We start from the raw sequence: 13847 nt of genomic DNA, 5'->3' as shown, positions 1-13847 counted from the left end.
CCAAAATGTCGGAAATTATAAACCGAAACATATCTAAATCAGGCAAAAAAAGATCCTGCGTCCCCTGTCAACAAAATAGTTCTGCTGTCTTTGACTGTAGCCTACAGCGCATTTTATATTAGTGGGTTAGGGTCGGTTGTGGGCTTCAGATTTTCACTTTATCACATAGCATAGCTTATAGTCGGGCGGTTTGTATTTTAAAAAATCCACGCATTTGCACAACAGTTCACGGAATTGTGTCATACTTAAGCAACTAGCCTACGGTTATAGGCCTATTATATTATGTTTCAGCATTCAAATTGAAATTCCACTACAGGGAATGATTATCAATTATTTAAAATAAGCCATTTAAAAAATCAGGTGGTACATTTTTCAGTGAAGATTGAACAATGTGCAATACAAGCAGAGGGTTTCATTTCATTGTAATTACAGCACCATTTAAGGCCAAATCTGCTCCAATAGGCCTATGTTATCCAAGGCAAGTTATCTTTAATGCATTAGAGGTCATGTTTAGAGGTGAGGCTTGTCATACTTCCAGGGGAGTTGAACTACTGCCACTAATGTAACAATGCATGAACAAATAAAGCATACAATACATTACAACAGATTGTGTATTTTTGTGATAAATAAATTTTCAATTCGATAAAAAAAAGTGGTTGATTTAATAAACTGAAATGGATAGTTTTTCAGCCTTGAATGCACGGTTTTAGCAAAATGAAAATACGGAATGTGCTGAGTTGAATAGCAAGATAGCTTAATTTGAGTTTACCATCACGGAAGTAGCCACTAAAGTAAAACATTTCAGGCCGACAGCAATAATGTTGCAACTGCAATTTACCAAAGATACTTTACCAGATTCTGTGAGCAATGACTTTCAGAACTTGAACAAATTCAACGAACAGGTGAGCATTCGATAACGCGAAATGGTCGTTTTGAGCGTTAGATAAGAACAGTGAAGCTACACTGCAGTTGGATGCAAATCTTAGCTGTATGCTTGTAGTCATGAATTGACATACCGGTAGTAGTCAAACTTTTTTGGAATCATGCTGTTTTTAATATGATACAATGTTGCAAAATGAAGATGAAACACATTTGTGTCGACAAAGATATACATTTGCTAGACATTTGTGCCTGAGCAAAGATTGTCTATTATATTGACAAGATAGTCAAATGACTGCTCTAACAATGGAAATACGTATCCTCAAAGATGGAAGGCAGGCTGGAGGAGGCAAGATCAGGCGGGGCCATTCTAGCCAATGAGAGGGCAGATACACGTGCGAAGAACAGTTCTTAGGGATAGAGGACTCATCTTTGAATCGGTGCCATTATAGTGTCTGTGACAGCATGGGCAGCACCATTGAGGCCGTCTCCATTTTATTTAAAGTAGTCCATTTTCTTCTTCTTCATTGGCTGATTGCTCCCAACTCATAGGAATCCCCACCCAGTTGACTACTTTAAAATGGTGGAAGCCCTAAATGGCAATGTCCATGTTAAAACAGGTTATATCCATAATGAGTCCTCTATCTATCTCTATGAACACAGGCACAACTCCTATATACATTTACATTTACATCATTTAGCAGACGCTCTTATCCAGAGCGACTTACAAATTGGTGCATTCAACTTATGATAGCAAGTTGCCGAAATGCCACATGAGTTCACTTATATCAGTGCATTCGTAACAACCTAACCATTACGAAACTTCTATTAGATCAAATAAGCCTCAGGTAGCAAATTAGCAATTACATTTTTTGTTGACCAAATTCAACTCTCTCATTGACCTCTACACAAAAATTCCTCACTTTGTGGGCTTATTTTCATAGACAGATTTTGGGCAGAGTAAAACCTCTCACTTTGCCTCTTCCTCTTTGGTTACATGACTAGCAAGTGTCACATGATTCATAATTCTAATTAGGTTTAGCCCACCTTACCTGTCAACCAAGTAGATCTGTGGCAAAATAGGAATCACTGTATTGAAGAGGCCAATAAACACTATTTTTTAACTGTTTCCCTGTAGCAATTCACAAGTCTGACTGAGATTATTTTCAATTTCCTGTTGGAGCCAAAAAAGGTAAACATACACACACACACACACATTAACTTATTTTTTACATTTTAGTCATTTTGCAGACACACTTATTCAGACCGACTTACAGTTAGTGAGTGAGACAACCACATATCAAAGTTGTAGTAAGTAAATGTTTCCTCAAAAAATATGTTATCAGCAAAGGCAGTGCTATTAGGAAAAGTCAAGTGCTAGATTACATTTTTTGGGGGAGGGGGGAATAAGACTGAGATGTCTTATTTAATATATTATTTGAAGAGCTTTTTCATTCATGTTGTGCTGTGTGGACAGACAGTCACTTGGCTGGTGTTTCATTCATTGTGTTGTATATGCAGACGGACAGGTTCCTGCATCAGCTGAGTGAGTTTGCAGGAGAGAATGGGATGAGTGCAGGCCCACTGAGGAACCTCATGAAGAGCGTCCTGCTGCTTCCCCATGGTGAGACTGACAGAGCACTCACAAATAAGCAGATTTAAAAATAACTTTTGCTTTTAGCTGCAAGTATGTACAACATGAAATACACATAAACCAAAATATTGTAAAGATTCCATCACACATCTTAGATGGACGGTATATCAAGGAAACTGTCCTTTCTTCTGGTCCATACTGTTACCACCATAGAGATACTGAACAAAAATATAAACTAAAAATGCAACAATTTCAAAGATTGTACTGAGTTACAGCAAATCAGTCAATTTAAATAAATAAATTAGGCCCCAATCTATGGATTTCACATGACTGGGAATACAGATATGCGTCTGTTGGTCACGGATACCTTAAAAAAAAGGGATGGGCCTATCTGGTGTGACCACCATTTGGCTCCTTCGCAAAGCGTTGATCAGGCTGTTGATTGTGGCCTATGGAATGTTGTCCCACTCTTCTTCAATGGCTGTGCGAAGTTGCTGGATGTTGGCGGGAACTTTAAAACGCTGTCGTACACATCGATCCAGAGCATCCCAAACATGCTCAATGAGTGACATGTCTGATGAATATGCAGGCCATGTAAGAACTGGGACATTTTCAGCTTCCAGGAATTGTGTACAGATCTTTTCGACATGGGGCCGTGCATTATCATGCTGAAACATGACGTGATGGTGGCTGATGAATGTCACGGTATCTCTGTGCATTCAAATTGCCATCGATAAAATGCGATTGTGTTCGTTGTCTGTATCTTATGCCTGCCCATACCATAACCCCACCGCCACCATGGGGCACTCTGTTCACAATGTTGACATCAGCAAATCGCTCGCCCACACAATGTCATACACATGGTCTGCGGTTGTGAGGCCGGTTGGACGTACTGCCAAATTCTCTAAAACGACGTTGGAGGCGGCTTATGGTAATGAAATGAACATTAAATTATCTGGCAACAGCTCTGCTGGACATTCCTGCAGTCAGCATGCCAATTGTATGCTCCCTCAAAACTTGAGACATCTGTGGCATTGTGTTGTTTGACCAAACTGCACATTTTAGAGTGGCCTTTTATTGTCCCCAGCACAATGTGCACCTGTGTAATGATCAGCTTCTTGATATGCCACACCTGTCAGGTGGATGGATTATCTTGGCAAAGGAGAAATGCTCACTAATAGGGATGTAAAGAAATGTGTGTGCAAATTTGAGAGAAATAATAATTTTGTGCGTATGGAACATTTCTTGGATCTTTTATTTCAGCTCATGAAACATGGGACCAACACATTACATGTGTTTATATTTTTGTTCAGTGTATATTTAAGTATGTGGTTACAACAACCTCAAATTGTAAATCCATATGAATTCAATAACTTTTTGATAGCATCCCTTTTGATTTAAACAAAACTTTCCATACATGTTTGGACCTGAAAGCCAAAACATTCATGAGATAGAGGTGCTCAATGTTGACCCATTTTGCATACCCCACCATCTTTTCATCACTGGAAAATATAAATGGTTTAGTTTGATATCCTTTAAAAGCTTACAAACAGGGTTGTTGAACTATTTTATAATTTCTTGAAAAAAATGTTGTTTTAGCAAAAATTCTTCAATTGTTTTACCTTTAATGTAAATTATAAAAAAAATGCATAAACTCAGATTTTTTTCATATTCGCATATGTTGTAGTTTAGACCCTACTTTACATCATCTGATGTTTTTGTGTTGTACCCGCCATCAGTTGAGACACAACATACTCATGAATATAGGGTGGGTGTCATTTCAATCATATAAATATATTTAATAGAATGGACCTATCCCTTTTGAACAATTTAGCTGGTACACCATGGGTAGGCAACCTTGGTCCTGGAGTGCTGCAGGCACTTCAAGTTTGTGATTTAACAGACCTGGAAGACCAGCCACTGTGGTAGGTTGATAATTGCTAGACAACCATTTTCAGGTCTTGCCTTAGATTTTCAAGTAGATTTAAGTCAACTGTAACTTGGCCACTCAGGAACATGCACTGTCTTCTTGGTAAGTAACTCCAGTGTAGATTTGGCCTTGTGTTTTAGATTATTGTCCTGCTGAATGGTGAATTCATCTCCCAGTGTCTGGTAGAAAGCAGACCGAACCAGGTTTTCCTGTAGGATTTTGCCTGTGCTTAGCTCCATTCCATTTCTTTTTTATCCTGACAACTTTAGCACTGTTACAGACTTACTCCTCTTTTTTTAACAATAGCCTATATAAAAATCTAAACATCTCTGGTGCTGCTGCATGGGCTCATTCGTTGTCTTGCTATCATTACACAGGCTGTGTGACTCATTTCTTGGTCGACTCATATCAACATCTCTATGCATTAGTGGTGGGGTAGGCTAAATACCTACAACAGAATAGGCCTAATTAAAAGAACAGTGATGAAGGAAATGAAATAGAGAGAAGGCGCGAGAGAGAAGGCCAACACTCATAAAAAAATATACAAAAAGTCTGCTCCAGCCAAATTGCGCATTCTCCGCTCCACTCCACTCACATCCTCTGGGCATAACACAAAAACCTCAGATGATGTAAAATAGGGTCTAAGCTACAACATAGTCAAATGTGAAAAAAATCTGAGTTTACGCGTTTTTAGATAATTTACGTTTAAAGGGTAGGAGGTAACATAAACGTAACCAGATGTAACATATGGATTTGCATTAGTATACGCATCAATAGTCCCAATGCAATGTTACACCTCAGTTTAAATTTTTCGAGTTATTACATAAGACCGATCAGAATGCCAAAGTCATGCCGGAAAATATTTTTGCGGGGTGTGAGTAATATGGAGGACCTGGCAAGCCAGCCTATTACCTATAATGTAAACTCCAACAGAAATAACTTCATATTAAACCAAATCATTTGCACTCATGACTACTAGTTTCAATGTCATTTTCAGCCAACTTACAAGCAAATACTTTATGAATTTATTGTTACAAATCAGCTTTCAAGGTTGCTAGCCAACTAGCCTGCTAACGTGACATTAGCACTGCATGAGTCAGCCAGTTTCTATTAACACCTAACTTACAGCTACAGTGAGGGAAAAAAGTATTTGATCCCCTGCTGATTTTGTACGTTTGCCCACTGACAAAGACATGATCAGTCTATAATTTTAATGGTAGGTTTATTTGAACAGTGAGAGACAGAATTTTCTCCCTCACTTTTCTTCCTCACTGTACATTAAAGTAAACCAATGTTTTGGAAATACATAACGCCATCTAACCAGTCATCAAATAATGTAAACGGTATATGCAGTTATCTTAGCAAGCAAGCCAGCCAGATAAAGTTACTTATTTTAGCCTGCTAGCTAGTCTAGCCAGCTAACTAGCCTAGCTAGCCAACCACCACGGTCGACATAGCTAAGTAGTAAGACAGAGAAAAACATCAACTAGTCTAGCACAGGTAGGAACCCACAGAAAACACACAAAAAACCCAGCAGATATAAAGTAGAGAGAGTGGAGACTTCCCGATTGATGGCTGAGTTGGCTACCAAAGAAGAGCCAAGGAGAGAGGTGCTTCAGAGGGAGAGGCCGTTTCACCGGCCGAGGGAGAGTCAGCTAATCCAATAGCGATATAGTAAGGTAAATCCAAAGTAGATAGATTCCAGAGGCAATAATCCAGAGGCGGCATTGGGCACAGCAAACAAGGGGAAGAGTCAACAATAAGATGGCAATCGGAGATGGAAGCAATCACAACAGCACAGTCAGTCAGCTACTGTAGCGCACTAGTACTAAGCCAAGGTTGAAAAACTGATAAAGCGAAAATAGGTTTTTAGACATTTTTGCCAATTTGTTAAAAATAAAAAACAGAAATACCTTATTTACATAAGTATTGCTATGAGACTCGAAATTGAGCTCAGGTGCATCCTGTTTCCATTGATCATCCTTGAGATGTTTATACAACATGATTGGAGTCCACCTATGGTAAATTCAATTGATTGGACATGATTTGGAAAGGCACACACCTGTCTATATAAGGTCCCACAGTTGACAGTGCATGTCAGAGCAAAAACCAAGCCTTGAGGTCGAAGGAATTGTCCGTAGAGCTCCGAGACAGGATTGTGTCGAGGCACAGATCTGGAGAATGGTACCAAAACATTTCTGCAGCATTGAAGGTCCCCAAGAACACAGTGGCCATCATTCTTAAATGGAAGAAGTTTGGAACCGCCAAGACTGTTCCTAGAGCTGGCCGCCCGACCAAACTGAGCAATCAGGGGCGAAGGGCCTTGGTCAGGGAGGTGACTAAGAACCCGATGGTCATTCTGACAGAGCTCCAGAGTTCCTCTGTGGAGATAGGAGAACCTTCCAGAAAGACAACCATCTCTGCAGCACTCCACCAATCAGGCCTTTATGGTAGGGTGGCCAGATGGAAGCTACTCCTCAGTAAAAGGCACATGACAGCCCACTTGGGATTCTCAGACCACTTGGGACTCTCAGACCATCTGAAACAAGATTCTTTGATGAAACCAAGATTGAACTCTTTGGCCTGAATGCCAAGTGTCACGTCTGGAGGAAACCTGGAACCATGTTTTTCAGCGGCAGGGAAACTAGTCAGGATTGAGGGAAAGATGAACGGAGCAAAGTACAGAGAGATCCTTGATGAAAACCGGCTCCAGAATAGTCAGGACCTCAAACTGGGGCGACGGTTCACCTTCCAACAGGACAAAGACCCTAAGCACACAGCCAATACAACGCAGGAGTGGCTTCGGGACAAGTCTCTGAATGTCCTTGAGTGGCCCAGCCAGAGCCCGGACTTGAACCCGATCGAACATCTCTGGAGAGACCTGATAATAGCTGTGCAGCAACACTTCCCATCCAACCTGACAGAGCTTGAGAGGATCTGCAGAGAAGAATGGGAGAAACTCCCCAAATACAGGTGTGCCAAGCAAACTCATGGCTGTAATGTTTCAACAAAGTACTGAGTAAAGGGTCTAAATACTTATGTAAATGTGATATTTCCGTTTCTTTGTTGTTGTTTTTAATTTTTATTCTAAAAATCTGTTTTTGCATTATCATAATGGGGTATTGTGTGTAAATTGATGAGGGAATAAACAATTAAATCCATTTTAGAATAAGGCAGTAACGTAACAAAATGTGGAAAAAGGGGTCTGAATTCTTTCCGAATGCACTGTAGGTAACCAGATCGTTACTACCCACTGGGCACATACTGTTTGAATCAAATTTCAATTAAATTACGTTGAACCAATGTGGAATAGACGTTGAATTGACATCTCTGCCCAGTGGGTAAGTCTTTGACCACACTATGCTGTTACTTTGGTGAGTAAAAACTCATGCTTCCTACCCTTTTAAGGTTAAAATGATATTATAAAAACTTTTTTTTGGGGGGGGGGGGGGATTTGACAACCCTGTTTGTAAGCTTTTAAATTATAGCAATCTCAACCATTTATATTTTCCAGACATGGATGTCTCATGGTATGGGGGGTATGCAAAATAGGTCTACTTTGAGCACTTTTATCTCCTTGAATATTTTGGCATTCAGGTCCAAAATGTCACTTTCTGAGCACTTCTACAATGGGCAAATATGTATGGAAGGTTTCATTCAAATCAAAAGCGGTGCTGTCAAAAAGTGATTGAATTCAAATAGATTTACCCAAAAGGGACAAAGTGTTGTTGTTTAATTTAACTCTTAACCAAAATTCTAGGTGCCCTGAAGAAAAATCTGACGGCAGACCAAGTCAAAGAGGACCTTCTCGCTTTAGGTATGTTGTAATATGAAATCCCATATACTGTCAGTGGTGGAAAAAGTACCCAATTGTCATACTTGAGTAAAAGTAAAGATACCTTCATAGAAAATTACTCAAGTAAAAGTGAAAGTCACCCAGTAAAATACTACTTGAGTAAAAGTCTAAAGGTATTTGGTTTTAAATATACTTAAGTATCAAAAGTAAATGTAATTGCTCAAATATTCTTAAGTACAAAAGTGAAAGTATAAATTATTCAAAATTCCTTATATTAAGCAAACCAGACTGCACAATTTTAGTTTTATTTTAGTTTTTGGATAGCCAGGGGCACACTCCAACACTCAGACATCATTTACAAACGAAGCAGGTGTGTTTAGTGAGTCCGCCAGATCAGAGGCAGTAGGGATGACCAGGGATGTTCTCTTGATAAGTGCAATTTTCCTGTCCTGCTAAGCATTCACAATGTAACGAGTACTTTTGGGTGTCAGGGAAAATGTTTGGAGTAAAAAGTACATCATTTTCTTTAGGACTTGTTCTCAACTGGCTTACCTGGTTAAATAAAGGTGAAATAAAATAAAATTAAAAAGTAAAAGTTGTCAAATATAAATAGTAAGGTAAAGTACAGATACCCCAAAAAACTACTTAAGTAGTACTTTAAAGTAATTTTATTTAAGTACTTTACACCACTGAATACTGTACGTATCAAAGCTAATAAATATTCCTGTCTCCACAGTCCTCATTACTAATGAGTTTTAGTGTGATTGGACAACATATATAATGTTGTATAATCTTTTCATTTTTAGGACTCATTGAAGACAAGGCAGCCCATTTTTCACAACAGGTATATTTTATATCATATCCTCCATGCTGTGTCAGTACTCTATTTAAGTACAGTGTTCAATTGAGAAAAAATGTAAAATATGTATTTTATATATATATATTTTAGTGGAACCTCCACTGCGCTGTGTTGTCCAGGCTGGCTGTAGGACAGACTCTGATGGTCAACCAGCTGGTGGACATGGAGTGGAAGTTTGGTGGTAAGACTTCAGTTTAATCAGGGACCGATATTTTATGAACAGAAGACCAGGGCCTGTAGAGCAGTAGTGCTGATCTAGGATCAGTTTAGCCTTTTTAGATAATAATGAATAATTATATGGAAAGGAAGGACCTGATCCTAGATCCGTACTCCTACCCTGAGATATTTACGAATAGGGGCCCAGGATAGAATTGCCGTTGTAAATAACCCTCATCGTATTATAGATAGATGGATGTTTTATGTTGTATATAGTGTGCATTTGGGATGGATGAATTACCCTATTCCGGGTCCTCTCCATTAATGTACATAAAGGATGAGGGTGAAGGGGAGAGAAAGGGGGCAAGACGGAGATGTATAAAGGCCACTAATTCGCTCTATACACTTGAATAGGCACGACCAGAGCCTTGTATTTAGAGAGTTGGGCCAATGCGGTTTCTGCATTATGATGCATTTACATGACACTTCAACATTCTGTGGCAGCCATTTTTTGCCCGGGCCAAACACTTCTTGCTCCGATCAAACGCTACGTCACAACCACGGACGTTAGTTTCTTCGCCGCAATGAGTCTGGATCTGAATACCTCCCCTAGGATTTCTAGAACGCAAACACATTCTAACCATTCTGATTGGTCCCAGAAACCGATGGGTTGGGCCAGAGCCAGAACACACGTGGGTAAAGGGGTGTTTTGAAAATGTAATTGGCTTTGATACTCTGATTGCTTAGAGGATCCAATCACTGATGACTTTGTTTTGTACAACACCCCTCATCAGAAACGACTTCAACGATGGCAGTCTGACTGAAGTATGTAGCAAACATAGAGAAGTGCGCTTGTCTATAATCCAAGCGTCTAGAGCACTTGGCTGAAGCCCAGCTAATGGTGTTTACTTTGACTTCGGATTCAAATTTAAATGCCTCTCTCTTTTGATAGTTAAAAGTGCTGTTCAATTACAATATGGACAATGTACAATAAGGCATTGTGATTAAATGCACAATTGAATGTTGTCTGTCTCCATAGTGACCGTGGGGACAAGTGAACTTCAGAAAGTTGGAAACACCTTTCTACAGGTATTATTTATGTTGCTATCATGATTACGTATAAATGTACAGTGCCTTCAGAAAATATGCATACCCCTTGACTTATTCCACATTTTGTTGTGTTACAGCCTGAATTCAAAATGGATTACGTTGATTTTTTTATCTCACCCATCTACACACAATACCCATAATGACAGTGAAAACATGTTTTTCTAAATTTTTGCAAATGTATTGAAAATGAAATATAGAAATATCTAATTTACATATGTATTCACACCCCTGAGTCAATACATGTTAGAATCACCTTTGGCAGCGATTACAGCTGTGAGTCTTATTCAAGGTCTGTCAAGTTGGTTCTTGATCATTGATAGACAGCCATTTTCAAGTCGCAATAGATTTCTAAGTTGATTTAAGTCAAAACTGTAACTAGGCTACTCAAGAACATTCAATGTCGTCTTGGTAAGCAACTCCAGTGTATATTTGGCCTTGTGTCTTAGGATATTGTCGTGCTGAAAGGTGAATTTGTCTCCCATGTGTCTGTTGGAAAGCAGACTGAACCAGGTTTTCCTCTAGGATTTTGCCTTAGCTCTATTCCGTTTCTTTTTATCCTAAAAAAAACTCCCTAATCCTTGCCGATGACAAGCAGCAGCCATCACTATGCTTGAAAATATGAAGAGTGGTACTCTGATGTGTTGGATTTGCCCCAAACATAACACTTTGTATTCAGTACAAAAAGTAAATTTCTTTGCCACATTATTTGCAGTTTTACTTTAGTGCCTTATTGCAAACAGGATGCATGTTTTGGAATATTTGTATTCTGTACACGCTTTCTTCTTTTCGCTCTGTCATTTAGGTTAGTATTGTGGAGTAACTACAATGCCAGTTTTCTCCTACCATAGCCATTAAACTGTTTTAAAGTCACCATTGGCCTCATGGTGAAATCCCTGAGCGGTTTCCTTCCTCTCTGGCAACTGAGTTAGGAAGGACGCCTGTATCTTTGTTGTGACTGGGTGTATTGATACACCATCCAAAGTGTAATTAATAACTTCATGCTCAACGGGATATTCAATGTCTGTTTTGTTTTTTTACCCATCTACCAATAGGTGCCCTTCTTTGCGAGGCATTGGGAAACCTCCCTGGTCTTTGTGGTTGAATCTGTGTTTGAAATTCACTGCTTGACTGAAGGACCTTACAGATAATTGTATGTGTGGGGTAGAGAGATGTGGTAGTCATTCAAAAATCATGGTAAACACTATTATTGCAGTCTATGCAACTTATGTGACTTGTTAAGCACATTTTTACTCCTGAACTTATTTAAGCTTGCAATACAAAGGGGTTGAATACTTATTGACTCAAGACATTTCAGCTTTTCATTTTTTATTAATTTGTAAATTATTCTAAAAAACATAATTCCACTTTTATTATGGGGTATTGTGTGTAGGCCAGTGACACAAAATCTCAATGTAATCCATTTTAAATTCAGGCTGTAACACAACAACATGTGGAAAAAGTAGAGTGGTGTGATTTACTTTCTGAAGGCACTGTATAGATTGACCAGCTTATCAAATATGGCAAATAAAATATGGATTCAGTGTGTATCTGCTGTCTAGACCATAAACCCATAGCTTAGAGGTTAAAATAATGATTGATAAACAGTCAAATATTTTGTAAGAAGTGTGAATTATAAATGTTACAGCTTTATGGGCTAACTGACTGAACGATGAGGGTGTGATAGATCGCTATGACAACAGTTTTAGCCGTTAGTTTTCACGGTCTGTTTTCCAACTTGTCAGAATTCCTGCGGACTGCTAAATACTGTATTTTTCCCCTTCAGCTGCTTTGATTTGTTGACAAAAATATGTTGACACATAGTGAAACTAGCACTCTGAATGACCATAGCATGAGTATATGTTTAGTACTAGCACAATATACAGAATCTGTCCTCACCATGTCTAATATTTCGAAGACATTGGCACATTTCTGTGTTCTACTACACTATTTGAAAATATCTCTACATCTCTTCCAGCTTAAGTTGGTCATCAGAAAGGGGAACTCAACTGAAAATGTCTACATGGGTGAGTCTCTAACTCTTAACCCCAGTCAATATGTCATTGGTTCACTTTGCTTATTGTTCTTGGTATCATTCACAGATTTGGTCTGTTTTTTTGTTCTTTCTTTAGAGTTGACCCTTCCCCAGTTTTACAACTTTCTCCATGAAATGGAGAGGGCCAAAGCCAGTATGGACTGTTTCAGCTGAGCCTGATCGCCAGTAGCATGAGAATGTACAGAATATGTGTCCTAGAGGGGCAGCAGAAAACATGAGTGGAGATGCCAGTGACAGTGATTGACACTGGTTGTGTCCCAAATGGCACCCTATTCCCTTTATAGTGCACTACTTTTGAACAGGGGCAATTTGGGACATGCATGGAGTTCAAAATAGAACATACAGAATCTGAATGAATGTTCCAGATTCTCACATACCATTCCAAGATTTCAATATTTTTTGTGTTATTTTGACATTTGTCTTTTGAAACGTGCACAATTGTTTTGCAGTAGTGATTTTGTGTGCGTGAGTAACTGTCCGTGGGTTTGTTTTGAGAGAAAGTATTATATTGTAACCCAATTACTTTAATTCCATTGGCTGTCACTACAAGTGATGTGAGGCATACGTGTGACAATTTTTTGCAATCCCTCATCATTTATATTACAGATTTGCTTAACTTTATTTGTATCAAAATCAAATGGAACATGATTCACATTTTTCTCCAAATAAAGTATTCAGATGTTGTCATATTGGTCTGCTGTAGTTATTCACATAATGATGAATGAATGATAGAAATTCTGAATAATATCCTCAGACAATTACACAACAAGACAGTCCGCTATTACGCTGACATAGAAGATACTGTCAAATTGGTTCTAATAACAGGTTTCAGTAGATATTCCACTGACACCATCATGAGATAAAACTTTTTTTCTATACTTTCCCCCCCCTACCCTACCATCCCTACCCTAATTGTAATAAACAAACAGACAACAATACTTCTACTGCTACTTTAAGCTATTTCACTCACATCTACGGTACCTGTAGTTAATTAATTATAGATGTATTCCTAATTTCCTTTTTCTTCAAGTGCTGGATTTTTAACCACAGCGGCCAATCCACCATTAATTCTGATCTTAACTCCAACCCTCAGATATCCACAGATGAATCCATCTTTCCCAGTATAATGCCATTTTGCTATTTCCTTTTGCAATACATACCTCCATTTTACTATGATGTCTTACAAGGGTCCTGAACCTCACTATTTGTAAAATTTCTACCGATATTGCCCGAAAAATATACTTTACCAAAGAGTATAAGGATATTTCCCATTGACTGAATGTGTTTTTTCAGATCCTCAACAATACAATTTGCAGGTCCATCTGAACCCTGATATTATGACAACCATTTCTGGACCTGACTCCAAAAGTGACCCACCGATGGACAGTACCAGAAAATATGTTCCATTGATTCTGTTTCCTCGTGGCGGAGTGCACAAGGCTGACTGTTTAATGCCTCATATATTGAGCA

The 13847-nt window shown here is 38.7% G+C and overlaps 1 protein-coding gene across 1 annotated transcript; it reads left to right on the top strand.

Annotated features, from left to right (window-relative positions):
• Nucleotides 1-753: 753 nt before the first annotated feature.
• commd7 (COMM domain containing 7) lies at nt 754-13064 on the top strand. Its single transcript, XM_041857807.1, has 9 exons — nt 754-902; nt 2018-2071; nt 2401-2503; nt 8164-8220; nt 9006-9043; nt 9149-9239; nt 10254-10303; nt 12300-12348; nt 12454-13064. Exons 1-9 carry the CDS (start codon nt 819-821, stop codon nt 12528-12530), a joined length of 603 nt encoding a protein of 200 aa, XP_041713741.1. The 5' UTR covers nt 754-818; the 3' UTR covers nt 12531-13064.
• Nucleotides 13065-13847: the final 783 nt, after the last annotated feature.

This window comes from Coregonus clupeaformis, chromosome 30 (genome assembly GCF_020615455.1).
Source record: "Coregonus clupeaformis isolate EN_2021a chromosome 30, ASM2061545v1, whole genome shotgun sequence".
NCBI lineage: Eukaryota > Metazoa > Chordata > Actinopteri > Salmoniformes > Salmonidae > Coregonus > Coregonus clupeaformis.
This window is presented reverse-complemented; position numbering and strand designations above follow the sequence as displayed.